General features: G+C 40.5%; 1 protein-coding gene across 2 annotated transcripts in view; it reads right to left on the bottom strand.

The window, feature by feature from the left end:
- The window catches only part of DPYSL3 (dihydropyrimidinase like 3), a 118928-nt gene that overhangs the window by 26683 nt on the left and 64829 nt on the right, over positions 1-27416 (bottom strand). For both annotated transcript variants that reach the window (XM_008014875.3, XM_038006332.2), the window contains exons 2-3: positions 8261-8349; positions 1706-1890 (exon numbers count right to left, since the gene is read on the bottom strand). In XM_008014875.3, coding sequence (XP_008013066.2) covers positions 1706-1890; positions 8261-8349 — 274 coding nt within the window. The remainder of the gene's footprint in view (positions 1-1705; positions 1891-8260; positions 8350-27416) is intronic.

Below are 27416 nucleotides of genomic sequence, written 5' to 3'. Positions count from 1 at the left end.
CACCTACGAATTATTTCTAGGGAAATAAATGAGGCTGTATACAAAATTTTGGTTCCACAGATGTTTACTACTTATTTATCTAAGTGAAAAATTGGAAACAATTGAAATTGTTAACAATAGAGAAGTTAGGTTAAATACATAAATCCTTTATAAAATGGATGACTAGGAATCCACTTTAAATGTTGGGGTAGAATAGAAATGAATGCAAAGATATCCATGACATATTATTTAGCAAAAATGAAAGGTTAAAATATAGTACATATACTGTCATCCTAGTTTTGCCAAAAAGGATTTTAAAAATGTGTACGATATACAGCCAAACTCTAACAGCGATGTGGGATTATGAGGTTTATTTTCTTTTTGCATCTCTAGGTTTCCTAATTTATTTATGAAGGACACAATTGCTTTTGCGGTTCACTCTCATCACTGGGAATCTGACTTCCCTAATGCAGATGGCCAAGCATAATACAAATCTCAAGGATGCCAAACAGGTCCAACTCCTTGCCCAGATGGCAGAAAGCCAAGCCAAGATCACTCATTCCCGTAGTCTTCTATCAAAAGCAGCCTGAGTGCACTTATCGGAAAGTAAATGCATGGAGCTACATTAGTAATGTCCGGGGCAACACCAGGGCTTTCGTTTGCAGGCAGCTGCTGAGAAGTCAGCAGGCTTCCACCCTTCAGCTGGAGAACTGAACCCTGAATTGCACCTTTTAAGGCTTTGGTGCAATTTTTCTGGGCTTCCACACCCAACTAGCCAAAGCTGAACCCTGCTCATTCTCCTGTCAAAAGAAAGTAAAAGACAGTGGATAATTCTATTGCTCAGGCTGTCCTGCACTCTCAGGGGATGTATATGGTGTTAAAATAAACAGTGCTCTCTGCCTGACCAAGTTTGGGGCCAGCACTGGGATGGGACCCAATTCATCAGGATTCCTTTGGGACAGGAAGGACTGCCCTGGAATGCTATTGGTTCAGTAATCCAATGGCATGCAACTCCCTAGATTTTTTTTTTTGGAATTGCAATAGAAAAAAACAAAACAAAACAAAAATTAAAAACAAGAGAAACCACTCCTACAGCTTGTCAAATTTTAAAGATATGAATTGGTCAAAATACAGTGCAGACCAGATAGCACTAAATGCGACTGGAAGTCAAAGATGCAGATGCCTCCAGCACCAGTTGCTTTTATGACATGACAAGCATCCCAATAGAAGCTTTAAACCAAGCTCAGTGATTTTGAAAACCTCCACCAGACACAGCTTCACCCACTGAAGTTCATAAAATTTCCAAGAAATGTAATTCTCCATAATCCCTCTCTCCGTGATACTCCTTAGCTCCATTCATGCCTTCCTTTCTCAGACCCAAGTGGGCAGTTTTGAAATAACATTTCATCTTCTATCCACAACTTTTAAAGTCTACTTTCACCTCTTACTAGCCCGGAGATGCTATTTCTTGATTCTCCACTCATTGCAGGAGCCAGCACCCGCTGCTAAGGTAGACAAGAGGGCAGCTGCTGCCATGACCAAGAGCCTCATGAATCTCCTATCTGTAGTTACCCATTTCCTCAGCTGAATCTGCTTTTCTCAGGCAGAACATCTATAAACTGAATTGGGGCAAGTATACAAGTGATAGTAAGAGAGTTCTGGAGGTAACACGTTCATTAAACACACAGCTCTGAGGAACAGGAGTGTGTAAAATACGAAGACTTACTGATCATGGTGGTGCCACCTGCTAAGGCTGCCTTTGTCCCTTGGAAGAAGTCATCTACTGTGGTCATTCCCTTATATGGCATCTGGAAGTGAGTATGGACATCGATGCCTCCAGGGATCACCATCTTCCCATTGGCTTCGATGGTCTTCACTCCTCCAGGAACAATCAGATTGTCTCCAATTTGTCTGGTGAAACAGTCAAACACCTGGTCACTTAAAAGTGCAATTTCCAAGACAAATATAATGGTATAAAGATTTTAAACAGTGTTACTTGTATTTATCAAATTAATCTTTGCAAGTGACTCACAAGCTTAGCAATCTATAAACAAAGATAGATAAATACAGAAAACAATGTTTATAGTCACAGAATGATACGCCGTTCGGTGGGACCAAGTGTCTTGGTTTTTAGTACCATAACCCCAGGGGTTTGACAGTGTCTATAGTATAGTGTGTGTAATAATTTTTTAATATAAATATTTTTATTATTCCTTTCATTTTGTTCTTTAAGTTAAGGTGAGAAATAACATCTGGAGAAGGATCTAAAGAGTATAAAATAGTGCACTGTTAGAAGAGACTGAAGAAGATAATAGTGAATCATTTAAAGAACAGGTATGGGATCTCCGCTGTCTTTTAAGTGGGGTCATCTTTGCTCCTAATGAAAGATTCTGTCTGGGTTATTTCCCACCTAAGTCTTCACTCCCAATTCCACCCTTTCCTGATCATTTATCAGCCAATCACAGCTGATGGCAGATTCACCAGGAGGAAGTCAAAGATGCAGATGCCTCCAGCACCAGCTGCCTTTGTGACATGGTCAGTGTCCCAGTAGAAGCTTTTGGCCGAGCTTAGTGATTATGAAAACCTCCACTAGATACGGCTTCACCCAGGAAGCTTCAGAGCATCTTAGGGAGGAATAGGGGGTAGACTCAGGCAGAAGTAAGCCAATCAATATCTCAAAGGCAAGCCTCCAAGGAAAGTGACAATTACAACTAGTCCCCACACAATGCTGCTTATAGATCAGCCAGTATTGCTTGGCTAATATATGGTATCACATCTTCGATTTAAATAGCTGGTTAAACATATCCACTACGGATACCAGGGAGACCTATGATTCAGAAGCTCTACATGACCATGAAAAATCTCCTACCTTGGGATATCTGTACCTCACTGTCCATGGCATGAATATTTTCCCCTTTTGTCCACAGGCAGCCAAGAAAGACACTCTCTTGGGGCAGTAAGAAGTCTACCACTAGCCTGCCGAACTCCAAGTTCTGCAACTAAAATAAAGTATTCCTGACATCTCTAAGAGTTCAACTTTACCACATCACCACTGGGCCATTCCACAGCCACCATAATTCAAAATATACTGGTAAAATGCAGCCTCTGATCATTAGTCCATTCTAGTTCAGATACTGGCCAATTCCGTTCTTATTTTTCTCTTTCACAGGTTCCCCTTTAAGGAAAATTGAGAACCAAAGGCATGAAGAATTGCCTGGTTTGTGTGTGTGTTTTCATCCATTTTGACAACTAGTTTAAAAGCAAGCCTGAAATAGAAATGGCTTCCCCCTTCTTCGCTGCTCCAGCAATGAAGGCCACATTAATCCTTCGAGGCTCAGCTTCCATCTGCTTTCCTTCATCAAGTTTCTAGCAAAATCCAAGTCTAATAATGAGTGAGGCTGGATGTGGGCTATCTGGATTCACAATCCTGGCTCTGCTAGCTACTAGCTGTATAACCTTGGCCAAATTACCTTACATGCTTCGAGGCTCAGCTTCCATCTGCTTTCCTTCATCAAGTTTCTAGCAAAATCCAAGTCTAATAATGAGTGAGGCTGGATGTGGGCTATCTGGATTCACAATCCTGGCTCTGCTAGCTACTAGCTGTATAACCTTGGCCAAATTACCTTACATGCCTCAATTCTTTCCTCTGTAAAATGTAATAAAGATGCCTCCTCCATAGGGTTGTGCTGCACATTAAATGTGAATATGTGTTAAGCCCATAAAACACTATTAAGTACCTAAGAATTCAGTAAATGTCAACTATTAAAATTAATAACCAGTCCACTCCCTTCTCTGCATCTCACCTGTTCTATGAATATAATACTTAATATACCACTCCTTGGTAATGCTAGGTCCTTTGCATATATACAGATATCTCAGTTTCCCTAAAAGACTAAAAGGTCCCAGGGGGAAGACAGACAGCATGATGATTTGGGCCTTGATAATGAGTACCACACCATGTGACACAGCATGAGTTCAATATCTCAAAAAATTGCCTGGCACATAACAAGTATTCCACAAGTATTCACAGACAGACAAATAACTATGTGATAGTTAGAAGAGGTCATTTCTGTTCTTATGCTCTGTGAGTTAAGAATGTTGTTGCACACATACAAAATTTCAGGATTGAATTATGATCTTTTAACTCAACCTTCTCTCCACCACCAACACACGCATCTGATGGTTAAATTCCTTCTACAACATCCTTGGCAAGTGGCCTTTCAGTTTTTCTAATAGAGATGGCAAAAAGGATTTGTCTTACACCTTCAACCCTGGTTGTAGATCCCTGAAGCACTGTGTGAAGATGGATTCTAAACCTGTATTTAAGGCTCAATTGTGAAAAGTTCTGAGATCAGATGAGATCAGGCACATTCAGGGTACTATGGCCATAGCACCACTCCTATTCAACATAGTATTGGAAGTTCTGGCCAGGGAAATCAGACAAGAGAAAGAAATAAGGGGTATTCAAATAGGAAGAGAGGACGTCAAATTGTCTCTGTTTGCAGATGATACAATTGTATATTTAGAAAACCCCATCATCTCAGCCCAAAAACTCCTTAAGCTGATAAGCAACTTCAGCAAAGTCTCAGGATAAAAATCAATGTGCAAAAATCACAAGCATTCCTATACACCAGTAACGGACAAATAGAGAGCCAAATCATGAGCTAACTCCCATTCACAATTACTACAGAGAGAGTAAAATACCTAGGAATACAACTTACAAGGGATGTGAAGAACCTCTTCAAGGAGAACTATAATCCACTACTCAAGGAAATGGAAGACACAAACAAATGGAAAAAAATTCCATGCTCACGGATAGGAAGAATCAATACAGTGAAAATGGCCATATTGCCCCAAGTAATTTATAAATTCAATGCTATTCCCATCAAGCTACCATTGATTTTCTTCACAGAATTAGAAAAAACTACTTTAAATTTCATATGGAACTAAAAAAGAGCTTGTACAGCCAAGACAATCCTAAGGAAAAAGAACAAAGCTGGAGGCATCATACTACCTGACTTCAAACTATATTATAATTTTACAGTAACCAAAACCGCATGGTACTGGTAGTAAAACAGATACATAGACCAATGGAACAGAACAGAGGCAACAGAAATAACACCATACATCTACAACCATTTGATCCTTGACAAACCTGACAAAAATAAGCAATGAGGAAAAGATTCCCTATTTAATAAATGGTGTTGGGAAAACTGGCTAGCCATATGCAGAAAACAGGAACTGGACCCCTTCCTTACAGCTTATATAAAATTAACTCAAGATGGATTAAAGACTTAAATGTAAGACCTAAAACCATAAAAACCCTAGAAGAAAACCTAGGCAATACCACTCAGGACATAGGCATGGGCAAAGACTTCATGACTAAAACACCAAAAGCAATGGCAACAAAAGCCAAAATTGACAAATGGGATCTAATTAAACTAAACTAAAGAGCTTCTGCTCAGCAAAAGAAACTATCGTCAGAGTGAACAGGCAAGGGAGAAAATTTTTGCAATCTATCCACCTGGCAAGGGGGTAATATCCAGAATCTACAAGGAACTTAAACAAATTTACAGGAAAAAACCAAACAACCCCATCCAAAAGTGGGCAAAGGATATGAACAGACTCTTGTTAAAAGAAGACATTTATGTGGCCAACAAACATATGAAAGAAAACGTCATCATCACTGGTCACCAGAGAAATGCAAATCAAAACCACAATGAGATACCATCTCAGGCCAGTTAGAATGGCGATCATTAAGAAGTCAGGAAACAACAGATGCTGGAGATGATGTGGAGAAATAGGAACGCTTTTACAGTGTTGGGAGTGTAAACTAGTTCAACCATTGTGGAAGACAGTGTGGCAATTCCTCAAGGATCCAGAACCAGAAATAGCATTTGACCCAGCAATCCCATTACTGGGTATATACCCAGAGGAATATAAATCATTCTACTATGAAGACACATGCACACGTATGTTTATTGCAACACTATTCACAATAGCAAAGACTTAGAACCAACCCAAGTGCCCACTGATGAGAGACTGGATAAAGAAAACGTGGCACATATACATCATGAAATAGTATGCAGCCATAAAAAAAAAGAATGAGTTCACGTCCTTTGCAGGGACATGGATGAAGCTGGAAACCATCATTCTTAGTAAACTAACACAGGAACAGGAAACCAAACACCACATGTTCTCACTTATAAGTGGGACTTGAACAATGAGAAAATATGGGCACAGGGAGGAGAACATCAAACACCAGGGCCTGTCAGGGATGGGGGAAAGGGGAGGGATAGCATTAGGAGAAATACCTAATGTAGATGACAGGCTGATGGGTGCAGCAAACCACCATGGCACATGTATATCTACGTAACAAACCTGCACGTTCTGCACATGTATCCCAGAACTTAAAGTATAATAATAATAATAAAGTTCTGTGAACAATTAGTGCTGCCTATGATGAGCTCGGAAATGAGGAAGCATTTGCTAACAAATTTTTCTCATTCTCTCCAAATGAGAGAGCTTGCTACCTCCGAATAGAGCCAACTATACATAATAATTTTTTAGTTAATAGAAAAACATAAAATCAAGTGTGGCTTGTATTTTGAAGAAATTATTGTCATATTTTTTGGTTTGCCGATTGTTTCTATTTTTCTTACTTCCAGTATGAAAAAGTAATAATATAAATTGACAAGGTAACTATGAACAAATATTTTTTGTTCTTGCATTTGTTCATTCATTCATTCATTCACTCGCTCATTCATTCAATGTATTTGACTAATACATTAACCTTTAGCAAGTTATTTACTCTTTGTGTGCTGCTTTCTCCTCATCTCAGGAAAGAGGATAATAATAGTACAGTACTTACTTCGGAGGGCTGCTGGCTGATTGAGAGAAAGCATGCAAAACATTTAACATTGTGCCTGGCACATACTACACACTCAAAAAGTAGCTCTTATCAAATTTTTATGTGCTAAGTCCTGGGTTAAGTATTGGAGATATAGAATAAACAAGATACGCAAGTAAGATATGAGAGCAAGTAAGTCTCCTTACTCTCAAAGGAGACTAACAGTGTCAGAATTGCTATGATTGATGAAAGCACAAGCTGGTTTTGTTTGTTTTTTTCTTTTTTTTTTTTTTTTGAGACAGAGCCTAACTGTCACCCAGGGTGGAGTGCTGGAGTGCAGTGGCACAATCTTGGCTCATTGCAACCTCTACCTCCTGGGTTCAAGTGATTCTCTTGCCTCAGGTTCCTGAGTATCTGGCGTTGCAGGCATACACCACTATACCTGGCTAATTTTTGTATTTTTAGTAGAGACAGGGTTTCACCATGTTGCCCAGGCTGATCTCATACTCCTGAGCTCAAGTGATCTGCACGCCTTGGCCTCCCAAAGTGCTGGGATTACAGGCACTTAATGACAGCCGCCATGCCTAGCCAAGCGCAACTGTTTTGAAAGCACACAGAAGGGAAAGCTAGCCTAGACTCTGGGGCTGGTAAAAAACATTTGTCTGCAGAAAACTATAAGCCAACTTTTCAAAGATAAGCAAGAGATCTCTTATAACCAAAATCTTTAACTAGTCAATGAAGTTAAGTCCTATAAAAATAAAACTAACAGAGACCAGAGAGGACTAATAGAATGAGTTGGATACACCCAGTCTTATACATCTTAGCAGGGTAATGTACATTGTTTTCTGTGATGAAACACTATGTAAATCAAATCTTCTTTTAAAGTTTACTATGTAAGGAATCTACACATAAAACTTACCTGGCTGTGCCACTTACAGGCATCCAATAGTATACATTTTGGAATGTAATTATACATGCCTAATGAATTTATTTGCAAATCTTGCATGAAATATATGTCCTATCTGTGCTCTGCCCACCTAAGTTCTATCCTTATGTCAAGGTTCAGATTAAATACTCTCTCTACCCCAAAGCGTTACTTCTAAATGAATTTCTTCTTCTTTGTGCTTCTAAATCACTTATCCTGACTTCAACTCCTTTGATACCTATTGCGCAAAGCCTTATATTTTTAGGGTGCTGTAATCTGTGCACATCTTCCAATATCCTTAAGGATGATGGCCACATCTTGCACTTTTCCATGACCCATAGAATGCACATCAATACTTTCTGCACAAAGTTGCCCTCAGTATCATTTCATTCTGTTGATTAAATTAAGATTTTTTTCACTCCATTCATGTAATCCAAGCTTCTTTATGAGCCATTAATGAAGAGAGGAAGTGCAAAACAATAAAGAGAAGAATTCCATATACATACTTTATTAAGCCATCTTCCATGTAAATATCAGCATAAAAGGACTGATCATCGTTGACGATTCTGCCTCCCTTGATAAGGAGACGGTCACTCTAGAAAAGAAGGAAAACATGAGTCATTACCACAGGTATGAATTCAGAGAAGAGTGGTCTGCCAAGGTTTTCCCAATTCATTGTTCTAGATGTCTAGTAGAAACACATTTACCAAAGACGTATGTATGCTCAATGCACTCAACATTTAGTGTAGGTGTATTTCTTGGGGAGCCAATCTTCCTTGGTTGTCCTTAACTCAAATTATTCTAGAGTTTCACCTCTTGCTTCTGCAATCTATTAATATTATAGCCACCTGGAAACATATCTACTCACGTAAGTGAGACATTCTTTATATTATTATATTTTCTGATTCAGTAGGCACTAAATATTTAAAGTGGGGTAACATATGCCTCAGTGCCTAGTGCACTCTCTCGTACTCTGTTGACACTCAACGGTGATTCTCAAAAATAGAACATATGGCTAGGCATACAAGGAAAGAGGCTTTTAAAAGTATTTGTAATGACACAAGGGCATGCTCAGATCATGGTTAGGTCTAAAATTCAGCACACTTACAAATGTATGCACAAGTATACACAATATTGCAAAATGTATAAGAAAACCACTAGAAGGGAAAAAGGCAAAGTATCTATAGTATTTAACTCTCAGTGGAGAAATTATGCAGGATTTTTATTTACCTCATTATACTCAATATTTCTCACATTTTCTGAGTGCATTTCTTTATTGTTTCAATTATGAGAAAAATAAAGCCTTTTTAAAAATTATAACTTAGATGAAATTTGAGTCACCCAACTGGAAACAATGCAAGTTATTAACAAAGTAAACATATACTTTATATGTAAGTCAGGAGAGGGACAAATCAGTGTCAACTCAACAGATCACAGGTTTCATCAAATGAATGGAGCTTAGACTGGAATATGAGGGATGGATGCAGCTTTGTTGGGTTCATGGAGGAGAAAACAACTCCCAGGAGTCTGGCTGAGTGTAGCTATAGCATGAATAAAGAATGAGAGGCTGGACTTTGTGAAGAATCCAACTTCACAAAGAGATTTCAACTCCATCCATCCACCCATCCATTCCCAGGTCATTGCTTTTATGGAGCTTAAAGGTAAAGTCTGGTAATAGAGAACTAAATTCAAAAAAAAAAATCAAGCAATCTAAAATTATATTAAGTGTCACAAAATAAAGGGGAGTGGGCTTAAGAGGCTGGAAAACGTCTTTTCAGGGAAGAGCAATGTAGATGGGGATGGGGGTGAAGAACTTCTGTAGGTAGAAGGAATAGCATGTGCACAAGCCCAGAGGTAGGACTAAGTTTTGTTTCTCTGAAAACCTGAAAAAGCTCCATGTGGGAGGAATTTAGGGTTCAAGGAAGAAAGTAGCATTAAATCAGATTGGAGAGGTCGGCAGGCTACTCATGCTGGGTTTGGTAAGAGTTTGAGTGTGAATGAAAATACACTGAGACATATGTCAGGATTGTAAGCAGAGGAGTGAAGACCTGTGTTGAGAAGTCAGCCTTAGAATGCACTGCTCAGGACAAATGTTCTCCATGGCTATTTGACTATGGGGATTAAGAGTCATTGACCAAGTGGTCAGGGGCAGGGAGATATCATATGCAGGGCCAACTATGGTCATCATTCCCTTGATGCTGATTCTATAGCCCCTGATTGAGAATACCAGCTTTCAAAGAGGATATAAATTTTATGGAGGATGGAGCCCCAAAACCAGGTTGACTTTTGGCTTCAGAAATGAAAGGGCCAGAAAATGAGATTTGAAGGTAGGCCCCATCTGGGATATAGAAAACTACCACTTAGCTTCTCCTACTCTTCTAAGGTATTGCATAAGAAGAAATTTCATCATGTCATATTGTGAGGGGAAATTATTTTTTTAAAGATACAGATCAGTGAGGTGTTTCAAAACAAAGTACACGTGTGGTAAGGAAGACATGCCTATGAGGTCAAACACAAATGTCCACCACACATGATATACAAGCCCCTCATGATCTGGTCTGTCAATATATCCACCCTCATTTCTATCATGTATGGCCTATATTTTTTTTTTTTTTTTTTTTTTTTTTTTGAGACGGAGTCTTGCTCTGTAGCCCGGGCTGGACTGCAGTGGCCGGATCTCAGCTCACTGCAAGCTCCGCCTCCCGGGTTTACGCCATTCTCCTGCCTCAGCCTCCGGAGTAGCTGGGACTACAGGCGCCCGCCACCTCGCCCGGCTAGTTTTTTGTATTTTTAGTAGAGACGGGGTTTCACCGTGTTAGCCAGGATGGTCTCGATCTCCTGACCTCGTGATCCGCCTGTCTCGGCCTCCCAAAGTGCTGGGATTACAGGCTTGAGCCACCGCGCCCGGCCTGGCCTATATTTTAAAATGACAAAACAAGCAGTTCTTATCACATTATCAGGCTCTCTGTCCACTGGGTATTTACAAAAATGTTCTCTCTGCCTTCTCATATAATCACCTGGCATCTAGTAGTCATCTCCTTTGTCAAAGCTCCAAAGGGCTTTTCCTCCATGATGTGTGACCTGACCTTCCAGCAAATTTCACCTGCTCCCACTGCAGTTTAGTTGGAAAAATAACAATATTCTACTGTAGCTGATTTATTTATTATTCAAGTATCTCCTGACTAAACCAAAGACTCCTTTAGTCCTGGAACAATGTATCTTTTGGTATTTCTACCTTAGTTCCTGGAGCTCATCTTAGATGGCTATTCCATACTGGTTGAAGGGTGGGACACAGGAGGCTGTATTATATCCACATGATGGAAAGGCGTCTGGGTCAGAATATTGTGGGAAGTGGCCAAAAATTAAATTTTGAGAAAATAAATGATGGCTTTGTGATATACTATTTTAACAGTACTGCAAAATTATATGAGGCAGTTCTAGGTCTGTGCTTCCAAACTAGTGTGTACATTAGAAAAATACATATTCCCAGGCTGTGCTCTACATCACCAAATCTGCATTTTATAAGCTCCTTATGCAGCCATCAGCCAGCCCAGTACCAAGTCACAGACCAGCACAAGGAACCACTGCCCACCTCCCTGCCCCCAACCCCACCCCACAGTTCTATGTGTGTCCAGGAAGGTGACAGAGCATCTTCAAAAGGAACTTCATAATAATAACCATCTTGGTAACTGTAAGAGTACCCACCTTCTCATAATTCAACGCTTTCCTGATTTTCTCTATCTTCCCAGCAAAGAGCTGAACTAAACTGGTTTTTGGAAAGGGACCAGTTTCTGTCTGAACTGAGACTAGTTATGATATATGACCAGCCTAAGGACACCCAGCCCTGAGCCACTGGTGTGATCATCATTCCCTTCAACAAGCATGAAATGTCAGCAAAGCAGCAAATGCTATCTCCAGCTCTATGTACCTCAGGGGGATAGTAAGCACTGATCCAAGTGGAATTAACACCACTGAGATGGTATCATTGGAAACTTTTCAAATGGTAATTAAATAAAATCTTTCTGGCTCAATAATCAGCAATCTAAACAGAGCCCAAAGATGAATGATAGGCCTGGTGTAGGTTTCAGAGAAGAGATTAAGAAGACTTTGCTCCATAGGCTATAAATATTAATATTATTATTATTTGTTTTCACTATGCGGGGCAAAAATATCAAAATCTGAACTTAAAGAGCTCAAATAAATGCTTCCTCTAGGGGTCCTCAGTTTGCCCTGCTACCCTCCCCAATTTTAACTCTTTCCATGGAAGGGGGATCCACTACAAAGGGCAGCCTAGGCAAATCAGTCATCAACAAAGAGGATTCTGAAAGGCAATTCTTGGGCTTGGCACTGGGGAATGTGAGTGTGGGGTATGACATAACCACTGACCACCCCCAGGTCACATAAAATCAAACCTCACTGGACACAAAAAAGTGTTTGTCTATGAATTCATGGATAAGCCTGATAGATTAACACATGCTAGGATCAAAAGCCAACAAGATGAACAAGCCCAACATCTCTCATTAAAAGTTGCTCTCTGCTTTGCAGGGACATGGATGGAGCTAGAAGCCATAATCCTTAGCAAACTAACACAGGAATAGAAAATCAAACCCTACATGTTCTCACTTATAAGTGGGAGCTGAACAATGAGAACACATGGACACAGGGAGGAAAACAACACACACTGGGGCCTGTCATGGTGGTTGTGGTGCGAGGAGGAGGGAGATCATCAGGATAAACAGTTAATGCATGCTGGGCTTAATACCTAGGTGATGGATTGACAGATGCAGCAAACCACCATGGCACATGTTTACCTATGTAACAAACCTGCGCATCCTGTACATGTATCCCAGAACTTAAAATAAAATAAAATAAAAGTTGCCGTCAGTGATGAATATGGCTCAGTGGGCCTCTTCACCTTCTGTTCCTGGCAGCCAATACTGCCAAGCGTCCATGAGCTGATGCCTGAGGAGGTCAAATAGTCTTGTCTACAAGTTAGCAATCTTTCTAATGTAAATATATATATATGCAGAGAGAGAGAGAATGATGATATCTCTAGGGCATGCTATGGTAACCTGAAGGGTATCCAGAACCCAAAATGAACCTATTCAGAGCCTGAAGCGACCAGCCACTGACCTGCCTTAGGCCCTGCACAGCTACCAAGAGCTGAGTGTGTCACTATCTCGCAGCCCAGCGGGCTTCTAGGCATACCAGCTGGCAAGTTTGGGTCCAGCTGGGTTTTCCCACTGCTGTGAGAATCAGACAGACCACTTAACTAGGTGTGTGATCTTGAGTTGGGACTTAACGTCTCAGAGCATCGTTTTTTTTCATCAGCCCAGAGTGGATAATAATACTTAGCTCGCCTCAGAGGGTGGCTGCCAGTGTGTGTGTGTGTGTGTGTGTGTGTGTGTGTGTGTGTGTGTGTGTGTATGTGTTTGTGTGTATTATCTAGCACAAAAGTAAAAAGCTAATAAATATTACATTTATTCCATTAATATTATTTATAATACTTTGAATGTTTTTAAGTCTTATGAAGTATGCTGGTGACAGACTATTTTTATTTTCCAAATGGGGAGATACACACAGAGAGGTGAGTGACCTTCTCCAAGTGACAGAGTAGATTAGTTCCAATTTGAATTAAATCCATGTCTCCCATCTCCTGGCACTTCAGTGATTTCTCCCAGGCCACTGTACCAAGTGTCTTTCAACCTTATGGCAAGCAGCTCTTTCTGACAGAGCTCTCTTCTCTGATACTGAATTTGTTCCAGTGTCCAAACTGCGGACCAGTTCTCTGAGGCAGGTAGCTTTAGGAATCCAGTAACTTTTAAGCCACTGCTTATAAAATCAGTGCAATACACCTGCCCCTTATGGCCTGAATGTGTTAACGTAGTTTACAAAGGGATCTACTTTGCAATCCAGCTTGGCACAGGACTTTAAAGTGTGATATAAGTGCAACATCTTTTCCTTCACTAGGGTATGATAGTGATTAGGAAAACTAACCATAAAAAACTCAGTGGGCGAGAAGAAGAATGAAAGACAGAGGAACAAAGAAATGAATAAAGGAAGTAAAATGAGAGAGAGAAAGCAAAAGAGAGGGAGGGAAAAAGGTAAGGAGGAAGGGAGGAAGGAAAGGAGGGAAGAAAAAAGAAAGGATGGGGGCCAGGTGCGGTGGCTCACGCCTGTAATCCCAGCACTTTGGGAGGCCGAGGTGGGTGGGTCACCTGAGGTCAGGAGTTCGAGAGCAGCCTAGTCAACATGGTGAAACCCTGTCTCTACTAAAAATGAAAAAAAAAAAAAAAAAAAATTAGCCAGGCATCATGGCAGGCATCTGTAATCCCAGCTACCTGGGGGGCTGAGGCAGGAAAATCACTTGAACCTGGGAGGCAGAGATTGCAGTGAGCCGAGATTACACCATTGCACTCCAGCCTGGGTGACAGAGACTCAGTCTCAAACAAAAAAAAGGAAAAAGAAAAAAATAAAGGAAGGAAAGGAGGGGGAAGAAGAGAAGAAAGAGAGGAAAGGGTGGGGAGAGAGAAATGGAAGATGTAATAAATGCTATAAGGAATGTTATTAAGAATGACAGATGCAAAGTAAAATAGGCAATGAAAAGACAGAATCTTCAGGTAAAAGCCTACTAGAGATGTTGGGCTCCATTTTAGTTTTCCTGCCCTAGTCTTCAACTTAGAGAACATAAATTACCACCTTTGTCTATCTGAGGTAATGAGAACATGCCTCCTGGAGAAACCAAAGCCCTCCATGGACTTCTTCCCAGTCAATAAAATCAGCCTGAGAACAGTGCTTAAGACACATCTGTTCCACACTCTGCAGACATTCCAGCAGCTCAGAGTAAAAACTATAATCCTATAAAGAGGATTTAAAATGAAGAACGAGACTCCCAAAATCAAATATTTTGTTACCTGCATTAACAAAATGGAGACTCTGGCCTTCTCAGTGTGGATTCAAGATCCTTTTAAAATCCAGATGAACGTGCAGGTGGTTATTTAAAATAAATTCCCATTTGGGCAATTAGATTTGATTTCCTAAAACACTTTCACTCTTAAGAAAACATCAGGACGGATAGAGTGCATGGATGAAATCTTGTTTTTCTTCCCCAAAGCAGCATCACTTCAAGAAGAGAGAAAAAACCAGACATTCTAAGATAGTCCAGTTGACTTAAGGTGATATTTAGGAAAAGGTACTAAATAGGCTCTCAGGAGACTCGAGTTCTTATCTTGGCTCTGCTATTAAAGAGGTTGCCTTGGGTGTGCAGACATGAGCTTGACTTCTAGCACCAACACTGCCCGCGTTTGGATAAATGACTTCACCTCTCTGGGTGGGCTTCAGTTACCTCATCAGTGAACAATGGGGACAATGATACCTTTTTCTGAGGGTGCAGACAAGGATTATGGAGTATACTATATATAAAGGGTTGAACTCTGCTTGGAACACTATAAATGCTCAATACATGTGAGCTACCATCATCATTATTTCTTACAATTATAACCAGCCATTGTAAAACTCCTCTCTCACAAATACTCAAGAAGAACTGAACTAACACTTTGTTAATCAAAATATAACAGACCTTGCCATAAAGGGAATTCCAGAGACGCCAGTCCCCAGCCAAGCCTCAGCAACTGTTCTCAGCTCCTGCCACCAGCAGCCAAGGTCAGCCAAGACTTCCCCTTTTAAACCCAACCCCACAGGGCAAGTTCCCATGGCCCCTCCAGGTCATTTTTCTCTGGAAATAAGCCCTTGTGAGGAGATAACAATCTACTCTCTTCCAGCAGGACTGTAGAGTGGGCAGTAAGGTCTGAGAGCTGCCTCCCACCCACGCTCCCTCCAGTATATGGGTGTGTTTCTAGGACCCTCGATGACAAGCATGCTATTGAGACAAAGAGAAAGGCCTGGGAGAAGATAGACATCTTGAGGAGCAATGCAGTTTCTTGGCTCTGAGTCTATTGAAACTGGGCATAGTTTACCAGGGTTGGCTATTCCAAACCTCTGAACTGCTACAGATGAGAGTCTCAAACACTCCTTCTTTTCCTCATCATCTAAGCGTACTTAATGACCACTGAGGTGTACTTCCAGTAGGTCAACTTGGGGCACTCCCTTCAAAATGCAACCCGCAAAGCAGAATACATATCACATGGAAAGTACTGTCTTCACTTTCTTTATTATCTTTGGTTTAGCCCTAGAGGGACAGATACAAGGTAGGAAAAACAGCAATGTGGAGTCAGCAGTAGCCCAGGGCAGCATTAACCAGGGCAGAGTGGCTGCTCTGTTGTCTGAACTGGAGAATCAAAGCCAGCTATGCGCATTCTTCCCTCCCCAGAACTTCACGTTAACCGTTTTAAAGATGTCATTATCAAAGGGCCTGACAAGTGATGTGGCCTGCCCTGGGTCAGAGCGGATGGGGGAATGGACTGTGGGGGGCACCCTAATCCTAGCCCCCTGATAATGGTCTCTTAATCTTCAACAGCGTTCCAGACACAGATAAGTACAAATAGATAACAAGCCAGGAGCAAGAGAATGGGGAGGGGAGGGACAGCATTGGACAAGAGGAGCCCTAGAGCATTTCCATTCTCAATGAGAAAGGTCAGCTGGGTCTGTGTAGCTCAGACCTCAGTCATCTGTGCACTACCTGCGTGATATCTGACACAGCCCGCTATAAACTGTGCTGTTATTTGCTTAATATTATCCTTATATAAATGTATTTTAAAAGAAAACACTATCTTAGTCTCATAAATTCTAGGCTAGTATTACTTGCCAAAAATAAACAATGAACCTAGGAATGAATACAATAAAAACATCACTAAACTTTGTCTACATTCTGCTGCCTTCGAGAGGGTTCTGAAGGATGATCTCGTTATTTTGTTAAACAGGAAGATTATCACGGATCAGGGAGATGTTAATAAGAAACTAGTAGTAAACAGAGACTTTTTCCTTGATCTACTCAGAAGATTTGAAAAAGAACTAGAAAGGGAACAAAATGTGTCATTACATGATTCCATGTTATTTAATGCCTTCTTCCAGAACCCCCTAAAACGATCTCATGAAACAGCTGGAACCATCTCTGCTATTGAAGTATAGGCCCATATGTGTCCACATGGGCCTCTCAGAAACAAGAACAAGACCCAAAGTAGAGTGACGGGGACCATGCACATCAGGCAGTACAGCAGAAGGATGAGATTACTGGGGACCATGCTCTGGGTCCAAAGCTTGGGGGCATGGGGAAAGAGGCAGGGTGGAGTAAGGTCAGGTGTAGGAAAAAAGACGCCTTATCAGAAAAGAAGATACCAGATCTGGGTAAGTGAAGACATGTGGCAAATCTTTAAATGGGCTTTTGGTTGGAAAAAATAGGAAGGTTCCTGCCTGGGAAGAAAACCAGCATTAATAGCAGTTTTTGAAGCTACTCAGAACTGCAGGTAGCAACTGAGGGAGTCCAGAAGCCAGGGCTGCATTAGCATCTCTGCCATTAAGTTATTCTGTGATTTTAGGCAACTAACTTGATCCTTCTTCGTGCCTCAGCTTCTTCAGCTGAGTGGAGGTAAATCTTTCTAAAAAGGCCCATTTATATATCTGTAAAGTACAGATAATAATGCCTACCTCACAGGTAGGCACTATGAAGTCTTTTTTGAGTACCCAACCCTGCATCATGTCTTTAACTCTCACAGTAGAGTTCCGGCCGGGCGCAGTGACTCACGCCTGTAATCCCAGCACTTTGGGTGGCCGAGGCAGGCAGATCACGAGGTCAGGAGATCGATACCATCCTGGTCAACATGGTGAAACTCCGTCTCCTCTAAAAATACAAAAATTAACTGGGTGTGGTGGTGTCCCTGTAATCTCAGCTACTCAGGAGTCTGAGGCAGGAGAATCGCTTGAACCAGGGAGTCAGAGGTTGCAGCGAACCGAGACTGCACCACTGCACTCCAGCCTGGTGACAGAGCAAAACTCCGTCTCAAAAAAAAAAAAAAAAGACTCCTAAGTGGTAGGCATTACACATATTACTACCGTTCCTACTACCATGCTACAACTTCTATTTTACTGCTCTTATAATACCGATGTACTGTTAAAATCAAATCCAAATTGCAGTACAAATATAAGGCAGCTATTACCATTTTATGTAAACTGCTTGAGAAATCTGTTGCTCAGGACCAGAGTATAAAGTCCAGTATGGATTAAAGCCAAGTCAGTGCTTTAGGGAGCTAATTCATGCCCCTCTTTGGTCTGGATTTATATGATAGTTTTGTGTTTTATTACTTGTTTGTTTTGCTTTGCATTGTTCCTTTTTAGGCCTCAAATACATATGCCATGGGTGGAAGCTCTCTTACATATGCAGACTACAGAAGTGACATCCAGCTTCAATCAAACAGGATCTCTTGTCCCGTGAGCCCCTGGGCCTGTGCAAAAGTCAAATGCCTATTCCATCAGGAAGAAGTGCCTAAAATTTAACCTAAGTCTTTATTCTAAGGGTAAACGAGTTTAATAATTCATTCCTGAAACATTTGCTTGTGTAACTACTAGCCATGAAGTTGAATAGAGAAGGTGAAGAGAGAAGTAAAGATAAAACAGTAAGAAAAGTAAGCCAGGATCACAAACAGTAATGTGACCTAGAAAGACAAAGGGTAAAACTATAGAAAGACAGTAAAATGATCAGTAGTTACCAGTTGGGGTGGGGGGTAGGGCAACAGGGAAGGGATGAACTGGTGAGTAACTGGAGCACTGAAGTGGCTCAGGGCAGTGAAACTGTCCTAGATGATACTGTAATGATGGACGCATGACATTTTGCATTTGTTAATACCCATAGAACTACTCAACAATGAGCGAGTTCTCATGTAAACTGGACTTTCTTCAATGTATCAATACTGGTTCATCTATTGTAACAAGCATACCACACCAATGTAAGGTGTTAATAAGAGAGGAAACTTGGGGGTGAGGAGGGAGTGAGAAAGAGTCTATGGAAGTTCTCTGTACTTTGTACACAATTTTTCTGTAAACCTAAAATTTCTCTAAAAAACAAAGTCTATTAATTAAGAAAGGTGCAGGGAAGGAAGAGACGGTCGGGGAGAGGCAGGCAGAAAAATCTTTTGTCTGGCAGAGATTAAAGGATTCACAGAGGCCTTGCCTGAGTGAATCTAGGGTAAATAGCTGATTTGTACACGTGGGTATGGCCAATGGCAATTATGATCACAGTGTGTTACAATAATCCATAACTCCCATTTACTGAAAACTTCTTATTTGCTGAAAACAGGTAGAAGCCTTAAGTACATCTTGTTCAATTAATTAATCTTCGAGTGCTATGAATTATATGCGGCTATCATCCCCATTGCACTGATGAAGACGTGGAAGCTTAGGGAGGTTATGGTCCAACATCACACAATCACTGGGAGAACCAATGGTACTGATGCAAGAAATGCATTTCCATAAGAAATTGTGAAGTTAGGCACCCTCCTTCCTCCAATGCTTAACATACTGGAATAAGGGATGCAAAAGGCTGCCAACTAGGAAGTTTCACCTTTACTATGTAGGAGCCCTAGAAGGATCTTCAAAAAAATAAGTAAAATAGTCAATCTTAGGGTCAAAAAATCAAGCTGACAGAGGCCCATGCTGGACATAAAGGAAGGAAAAACTTAGAAACAGCAAGTGGCAGGGGGGAAAAAAAAAATAAGAAAAGACCTTTAGCACTCAGGGTGCCAGCAGGAAACAGATAAAATTATTAAGAAGTTATTAAGGAGAGTTTAACAAAGAAATTACTTAACAAAGTGTGGGCAGTGTTTAGGGCAAATAAATGGATATGCAGCATCCAGGGCTTACCAGCAGCAGGGAGCCATTTCCAGGGCCAGAAGAGGGAAAGGGGAGGGAGTAGTTATTGGAGGTGGAGACTGTAGCTGTATGGAGGGGGCTGCCTGGCAGGAGCTGTAACCTTCAGCAGAGACATGCAGCTGCCCCACAATGACCTAGTGACAGGAAGGAATCAGGGGAAAATACCCTGACTTCAGTGTTCACTCTTCCTCTAATCTGTTATTGGTGCCCTAAGAGCTGAATGCAACCAGAAGGCCAAGGGCAAAGAAACCACCTAATGCACACCACACATGGAGTATGGAGCAGAGTAGACAAAGGTGGAGATGGTATCTGGGGATGCAAGCAGGAAATACCCAGCCGAGGCCCTGAATAGCCAACAATGGGATATGATTTAATAAACTATGATATCACCACAAATATGGATTACGATTATTATGGCCATCTCTAAATCTACATCATGAACTGAAGAAATATCTAAAATAAGTAAGTTGTAGAGCAATATGCAAAATATGATCCAGTTCTTGTCAAAGCAAACAAAAAATACTGCATGTAAATATGTTTATTGTATTTTTGTGTGAGCTGATCTGGAAGAAAGTTCTGGAAGGATGCACATCATATTATTAACATTGGATATTGTAGAAAGAAAGGATGCAGAGAGAGGTTGTAGGGGTCCTTTTAAACTTTTTCTTCTCTCACCTCTATTTATTTACATTATTTCTCTAGTTGCGTATGTGTAATGTACATTGAAACTTTTAAAAGGAACTTAATAAAGAAAATTATAAAAAGGTAAAAGAATGTGGTAATTGTTGTGGTCCAGTGTGACAGGAAGAATATGGATTAGAAAATGCAATGGCACATTGCAGAAGAAAGTGTCAATCAACTAAGTAACTGAAGAGGAAGGGAAAGTGACACAGATGCGACGTGCCAAACCAGACTGAATTTCAAAGCAGCATGGCTAGGGAGGGCCCATTAATAGACACAGGAAACAGAAAAAGGACTAACAAAATAGAAGTGTAAGACTAAAAATAATTTTGAGGTACTGGTCAACCATAGAGCCATGTAGCAGGTCACTGAAATGGTGGCCTGGGATTTAAGAGAATGGTCACGTGTTAGTGGACGGGCTTGAGTTAATGCCACACTGAAAACGGCTGTGCCAACTGAAAGGCAGAAAAGAAGGGTGGAAAGATCCCTAGAATGGGAGTCGGGAGCCACGGACTCTGGTCAAAGTTCTGTGATCCCCTTCGCCTTTCCAAGCGGCTGTGCTGTTAATGGTACCCAGCTCCCTCTTTAAGAAGCAGCTCTCTCCTTTCATCTTTTCTGACTGACAGCTGGCTTTGACAGGGCCTTTGCAATGACAGAGACGTCCACTGAATTCCCACCCTATTGCTTCTCAGAAACAAGAAACCTTTTCACTAAATCTGAAAGCCTGCCAAAATGCAATTCCCAGAGGAGGAATGCGGGCTCAGGCCTTGGAATGTGTGAGAAGCACCTTCAAATGACAGGCAATAGCTCCCCATCTATTTGTGGAGGCCACAGGGATTCTTCTTCAAGTCTGACATTGTACTTTTAAAGCTGGTGGGAGCTTCTTGGGGATTGTGGTCATAAGCACACAACCACTGGCTTATGCAACTTCCTAAAACTGTCCGTGGTGGGCAAGTCTAACAGAACACTTTGCTGCGATGCTCCAGTCACACCAGGCGGCCATGAAAAGGGCCCCGTGGACAGTGTGGAAGGAAGAAATTGTCTCAAAGACCACAGATGTCTTCCAGTTTGCTCCGCCTTGCAGTCCAGACCTCAAAGATTAGGTCTCTCACACAGGAGTGCAAAGAGAGTCCTCATCGTTAAAGCAGCCCAAGAACCCAAGCGATCAATCAGTGCCAGTTAGCCTGAAGGAATGGTGGGAAAGGGAAGGGCTTTGGAGTCCTGACTGTAAAACGAGAAAAATAATATCTTTTTCAAAGGAATGCTGTAAGCATGAAGCCCAGATTTTGGTGCGTAGTAGGTACTCAATAAATGTGAGTTCCTTTAGAAGCTGGAATCTCCCTAAATCTTCTCAGGTCAAAGCCTTCCACCTGGTGCCTACCTCCCCTCTCCTTTATCCCTGAAAAGCAACTTGACTTTTCATTTCTTTTTAGTTTGGTTTGATTCATACCATATATCTTAACTACCTGTCTACAACAACCCAAACACACTTCCTATAAAAGAATATAGGTAAGGAAAGAAAGGGAAGAGTTCGCCCTTTTTTTCTGGTTCCTTCTTGACAAAGCAGACAATGGTCATGACTGATTTTATTGGTTACAGGCTTCCATCTGTCTGTCTAAAAACCTATACACCGCAGTTCTGCTTTCATTGGATAGAGAGGTAGTTATTAAAGTAGAGGCTATTTCTTACTCTTTGGCCCTGAACTTCTTCAAGTTGTTCTGATAGATAAAACTGCAGATGCTCTGACAACAAGGCCTTCAAGAGGTCAGGCAGACCTTGAATGAAACAAACACTTGAAGTAAATACAAATGAGACACCACTTAAAAATTATCAGAACTCAAAAATCAGAGACAAGTGGGTAGTTAATCCTAGAACAAAAGGTTTCTTTGCCTTCAATAAAGATCTAAGGCTTTACTCATAATAGGCACCTCCTGGAATGTATTTGAGACTGCTTACTATTGGCAAAGACCATGTTAACATTATGGGAATACATTCTCTGTGCTTAAAACCTCCAGGACTTCATCCCTTACCTGCAAAGGCATAAAGTTGCCCACTTCTCTTCCCAATGATCACTCTTTAACATTCTATGAGTCTAACAACAGGCGAATAATCTTCTTTTGGAATAGTCTACTCTTTTATGATGTGTCTCTGCTCAGAAATGTTTCAGACTGAAGTATACAGTTACATGTTTTATGTCTATCAAAGCAAGATGTATGTTGTAACATGTATTAAATTTTGTCCAAAAAATAGCAAACAAGTTATCATCTTTGCCAGTCATCTCAGACGCAGCCAGTTTTCACCTATGTGTTATCACTCTTCCCTTGTTGCCCCAAGTCTTCATCTTTCATTTATCATTCCATTCATTCAGGGGTAGACTGAGCTAGGTTTTGGTGATACAGCGGCATATGACACAGAGTCCCTAGGATCATGGAGCAGATAGACTAACAGCCTTTTGATAACCCTGTTTCCTTGACACCTGTTCTCTCCAAACCACTTAACCCAGGGAGAGAAACATTTGTCTAAATTCATTCATTCATTCCTTCATGTAATATTTGTAAACGCCTCCTGTTCACAGTACTAGTGATACAATAGTGAACAAAATAAAATAAGGCACTGCAGGGGCTGAAAGTGCAAAGAATAAGTAAGTTACTACATAAGTAGAATACTTTCAACAGTGATAAGTGAAATTTAGAAAAAGGATAAGGGGATGGTGGAGGCTGGGAAGAGAGTCCGGGATATTTGATTACATTTTCAAAGAAGGCATGTCTAAGGAGCTGTCTGCTGAATAGATGTGAATAATCTGAGTCCCAGGGAGGGGAAAAAAAAAAAAACAGCAAGTACAGAAGCTTTGAGCTGGACATGAATGTGTCATAACAGGAGGATGGCTGATGCTGAGTCACTGACAGTCAGTGGCAGGACTGGAGACCAGAGAAGTAGGCATTGCCACCCCACATGGGACCTCAAGAGCCATGGTCTGGGTTTTAGTTGAAGTGCAATGGGAGATATTTGAGTAGGGGAGTGACTTGGTTTGATTTACGTTTTTAAAGGACCACCTGGTTATCACGAATAGAGAATGAATTTCGGGGTAGGCAAAGTGGAACCACAGAGAAAAGTTAGAGAGTTCTTGGAGTAAGATGACAGAGGCTTGAATGAGGGCAATGACAGTGATGAAAAATGGTGAGAAGTGGTTGGCTTAACATTCTACTCTAAAGGTAGAACCAACAAATATGCATAGCTAATATACAGTTAGCTGGGACTTGATCCCAGTATCTGTTGAAAACAATGCCTGTCCACCTCTTACCTTGACTGTGTCTTCTTTCTAAATATCCAAGTAAATTTAACCTATATATTTCAGGATTGATAGACTTCACTACTTTAAAACAGGGAGGAGGCAGCTTCAACAGAGCCATCTACATTCAATATTTAAAGCACTTCATAGTTCCCATATCATAACATCTGGGTTTACCAGCGGCTCAGGTTATTTTGATTATTTTTCTGGATCGATTGCCTATTTATCTATCTAATCACTGAAAATATGTCTTTGTAAAACTCCGACATAGACAGCTTCCAAGTCTGCTCCTGTTATAGATTTATGGATCTGGTTTCCTTCTTTAGCAAATGCAACCTAGTGACAGTTGTTGATTCTGTCTGATGGATCAGATTTCTTCACGGCCCACGGCACATCACTATGAACTTTAATTCTTCATTATATGTAGCTGTTCATTTAGACATGTCAAAGTGTAAGCCACAGGGAAGACTGTACTGAAATCTAATTACACTATCTTTTTAAATTTCCCTAATCTCTGTTTTTATCCTAAAATCAAGGGCCAAATATTTCCTGTCTAATCAATTAAGTGGATTCCAGGTCACTGAGACTTTGGAGTACATTTTTTTTTATTTCTCCTAACATTAAATAACTCGGTAAGTAATGTTTCCTAAGCAGCTTACATTAACCTTCTTAACAGGAGATAGAACAGTACAGTAAGTGAGGCTTTTCAAGGCTGACAAGAAGGTGAATTTGGACTTAGTTCTGCCAGTTAGTTAATAATGATGGAACTTGAGAGAAATTAACTTTCTGAGCTTCAATTTCCTCATTTGTAAAGTGGGTTAATAATAACTATGACATGGGCATGGTAATATAATTGAATGAAATGCCATATACACAATTATGATTGAAAATCAGTTAGCATGGGCTCTGGCCTGCCATAATTTCTTATAAATTTTATTTGAGGCTCCCTTTTCTGCTCTCTGAGAACTTCTCAAGTTTTAAGTTTTTAATTTTTTCATTCTTCGTTCTTCACTTTCTCCCTTTATGACTCTGCTAGGGCTGCCATAACAAAGTACTATAGGCTGATGGTTTTAACAACAGAAACTATTTTCCCAAAGTTATGAATGCTAGAAGTCTGAGACCAGGGTGTCAGCAGGCCTGGTTTCTTCTGAGTCCTCTCTCCTTAGTATGCAGATCAAACTCCCCTAATCCTTGTGTCCTCACATAGTCTTCCCTCTGTGTGTGTCTGTGTCCGTGTCCTAATCTGTTCTTCTTATAAAACTCCCCAGTCAGAGTGGATTAGGGCCCATCCTAATGACCTCGTTTAACTTAATTACCTCTCCGAAGACCCTGCCTCCAATACAGTCACGTTCTAAGGTACTGAGGGTTAAGACTTCAATTACTGGGTAGGGGACATAATTCACTCTCCCCCTCACTCTCTGCCTTCCTCAACAAAAGTTATGAGAAAAGCACTAAACTACAGCAAGGAAAAATGAGTCCTATGCCTCATAATTTTTTAAACCTATTTTACTATATGACCTTGGCAAACTATTTTCCCTTTTTGATCCACATTTTCTCAATCATTCAAATGAAGAGCTTGGAATAACAGGTTCCTTTTCTCTTCCTGCCCCTAGCCAAGCAAAGCTAAGTTTTTCCCATGATTTCTCATAGCAAAAAAGCGCTCTGAGATAGAGCATGCAATGAAGTAAGTGAAATGAAAAGGAAACAAACAAAACATACCTTCTTGGTGGAATAAACCCAGGACGAAGTCCCTAGAAGCAGAAGATTATATTCAACTGCCTTAAAACCTTCTAAGTTGTCGAAGGCCCTTTCTCTCTATAAGGCCATAATTTAAACCAATTTAATTGGATAAACCAAAAACCCCACTATGAATTTATCAATATCCCCAAACAAAGTAATCTCATCAAGATTTGAGGCACCAATTCACTTTGAGGGGAAAAGTGCATGATTTCAAATAAAGGTCTCCTTGAAAGAATTAAGTGGAAAAAAGTTTTAAAAACAAACACACATACACACAGAAAATGTAAAATTAAAACCAGCTTCCAAGCTTATAGGTTGAGCCAGTAAGGAGTGGGGAAGAACTGGCCATGTTTCCTCTCCAGCTGTGTAGCTTCAGGTCCCAAGACACAGTGTACCTCTACAAATGTCAACAGCCTCAGCAAGACAGGGAGGAAGGCAAAGGTGACGGTGAGAAAACAAATGTGCTCATTCAAGAGCTGGAGGAAATGAGAGAAAGCAGAGTTTTCCATGTAAAATGGCATAACTAATGAAGGAATGAGTGGTGACAAGAATATAAGGCTAAGAGTAAAGACACTGGGATTTCAATCTGTAGTCTGATACTCATGAGCTGAGTGACTTCAGGCAGGTTACTCAACCTCTCATCCTGGCGTAGCTTTTAGTTTGGCTTCAACTAAAAAACAACCGACAATAATTCTGTCATTTCATTTTTGTTGTTAATGCAAAGATGTTGGAAAATATCAAAACAATGCAAACAAAATGAGATTCATTTAACTAGATTTTCCAAGGAATGTAATAATATATAGCTATTAAAAATTAAGTTATGGAAGGATATTTAAAACATGGAAAGATGTAATATATTGTGCAATGAAAAGTAAGGCATAAAACAGCATAAACAATATGTGGAATCATTTTAATAAATGGCACATACAGTCCAAAGAAAAAAATCTAGATGGGTATACTGAAAGTTTACAGTGGTTTTCTCTGAGTAATTTCATTGTAGCTTATTTTTATTGAACTTACTGTTTGTGCTTTGGGTAAATTTTTCTACAACCAACATACTTATTTTGTAGTGTAAAAAAAGCCTTAGTTAATTTTAAAATCCTTGTGCCCCACAGTAAAACAGATAGTAGCAAAAATGCAAATTAGGTGGGTACCACTTGGTCTTGGTTTTATTATCCATAAGATGGGGCATTAGACTTAAAAAAAAAATCTTGACCCAACAATCCCATTACTGGGTAAATACCCAAAGAAATATAAATCATCCTACTATAAAGACACACGCACATGTATGTTTATTGCAGCACTATTTACAACAGCAAAGACATAGAACCAACTCAAACGGCCACCAATGATAGACTGGATAAAGAAAATGTGGTACATATACACCATGGAATACCATGCAGCCATAAAAAAGAATGAGATCATGTCTTTTGCAGGGACATGGATGAAGCTAGAAGGCATCATTCTCAGCAAACTAATACAGCAACAGAAAACCAAATATCACATGTTCTCACTTATAAGTGAGAGTTGAACATTGAGAACACATGGACACAGAGAGGGGAACAACACACACCAGGGCCTGTTGGGAGGTGGGGGAGTGATGGAGGAAAGTTAGAGGACGGGTCAATAGGTGCAGCCAATCACCATGGCACATGTATACCTATGTAACAAACCTGCACGTTCTGCACATGTATCCCATTTTTTTTTAAGGAGAGATAAAGAAAAAAGTAATCTCCATGGAGACTCTGAAAGTATGAATTTTACAGAGTCATAGTAAGTCAAACCTCAAAAGAATCTTACCTAAGATTTAACAGAATGGGGCATGCAGTGTGGAGTATGAAATGAGAAGGTGGCATTTAAATTCACGTTAGGAAGAATCCCAAATTGGTAGTTTCGCTAATTCAATGCAAAGATGCTGAAAGTGGTGGGAATCTCCCTGGAAAGTTGTTTGTGTAAGTACAACAGTGTGGAGTAGCTTTGGACATGCCAGAAACAAAACTGCTCTTAACAGGAAGGCTAGAAGGCTTCCTGATGCCAAGCAGTGCTAATGAGTCCATCCCCTTTGCAGAGGAGGGGCACCAACTGTTCTCCATGTCCCCCATAACCTATAATTTAAGGTAGCACCATACTGT

The sequence above is a fragment of the Chlorocebus sabaeus genome, chromosome 23 (genome assembly GCF_047675955.1).
Source record: "Chlorocebus sabaeus isolate Y175 chromosome 23, mChlSab1.0.hap1, whole genome shotgun sequence".
Classification (NCBI taxonomy): domain Eukaryota; kingdom Metazoa; phylum Chordata; class Mammalia; order Primates; family Cercopithecidae; genus Chlorocebus; species Chlorocebus sabaeus.
Note: the sequence above shows the minus strand (reverse complement) of the source record. Positions and strands in the feature narration are given on the sequence as shown.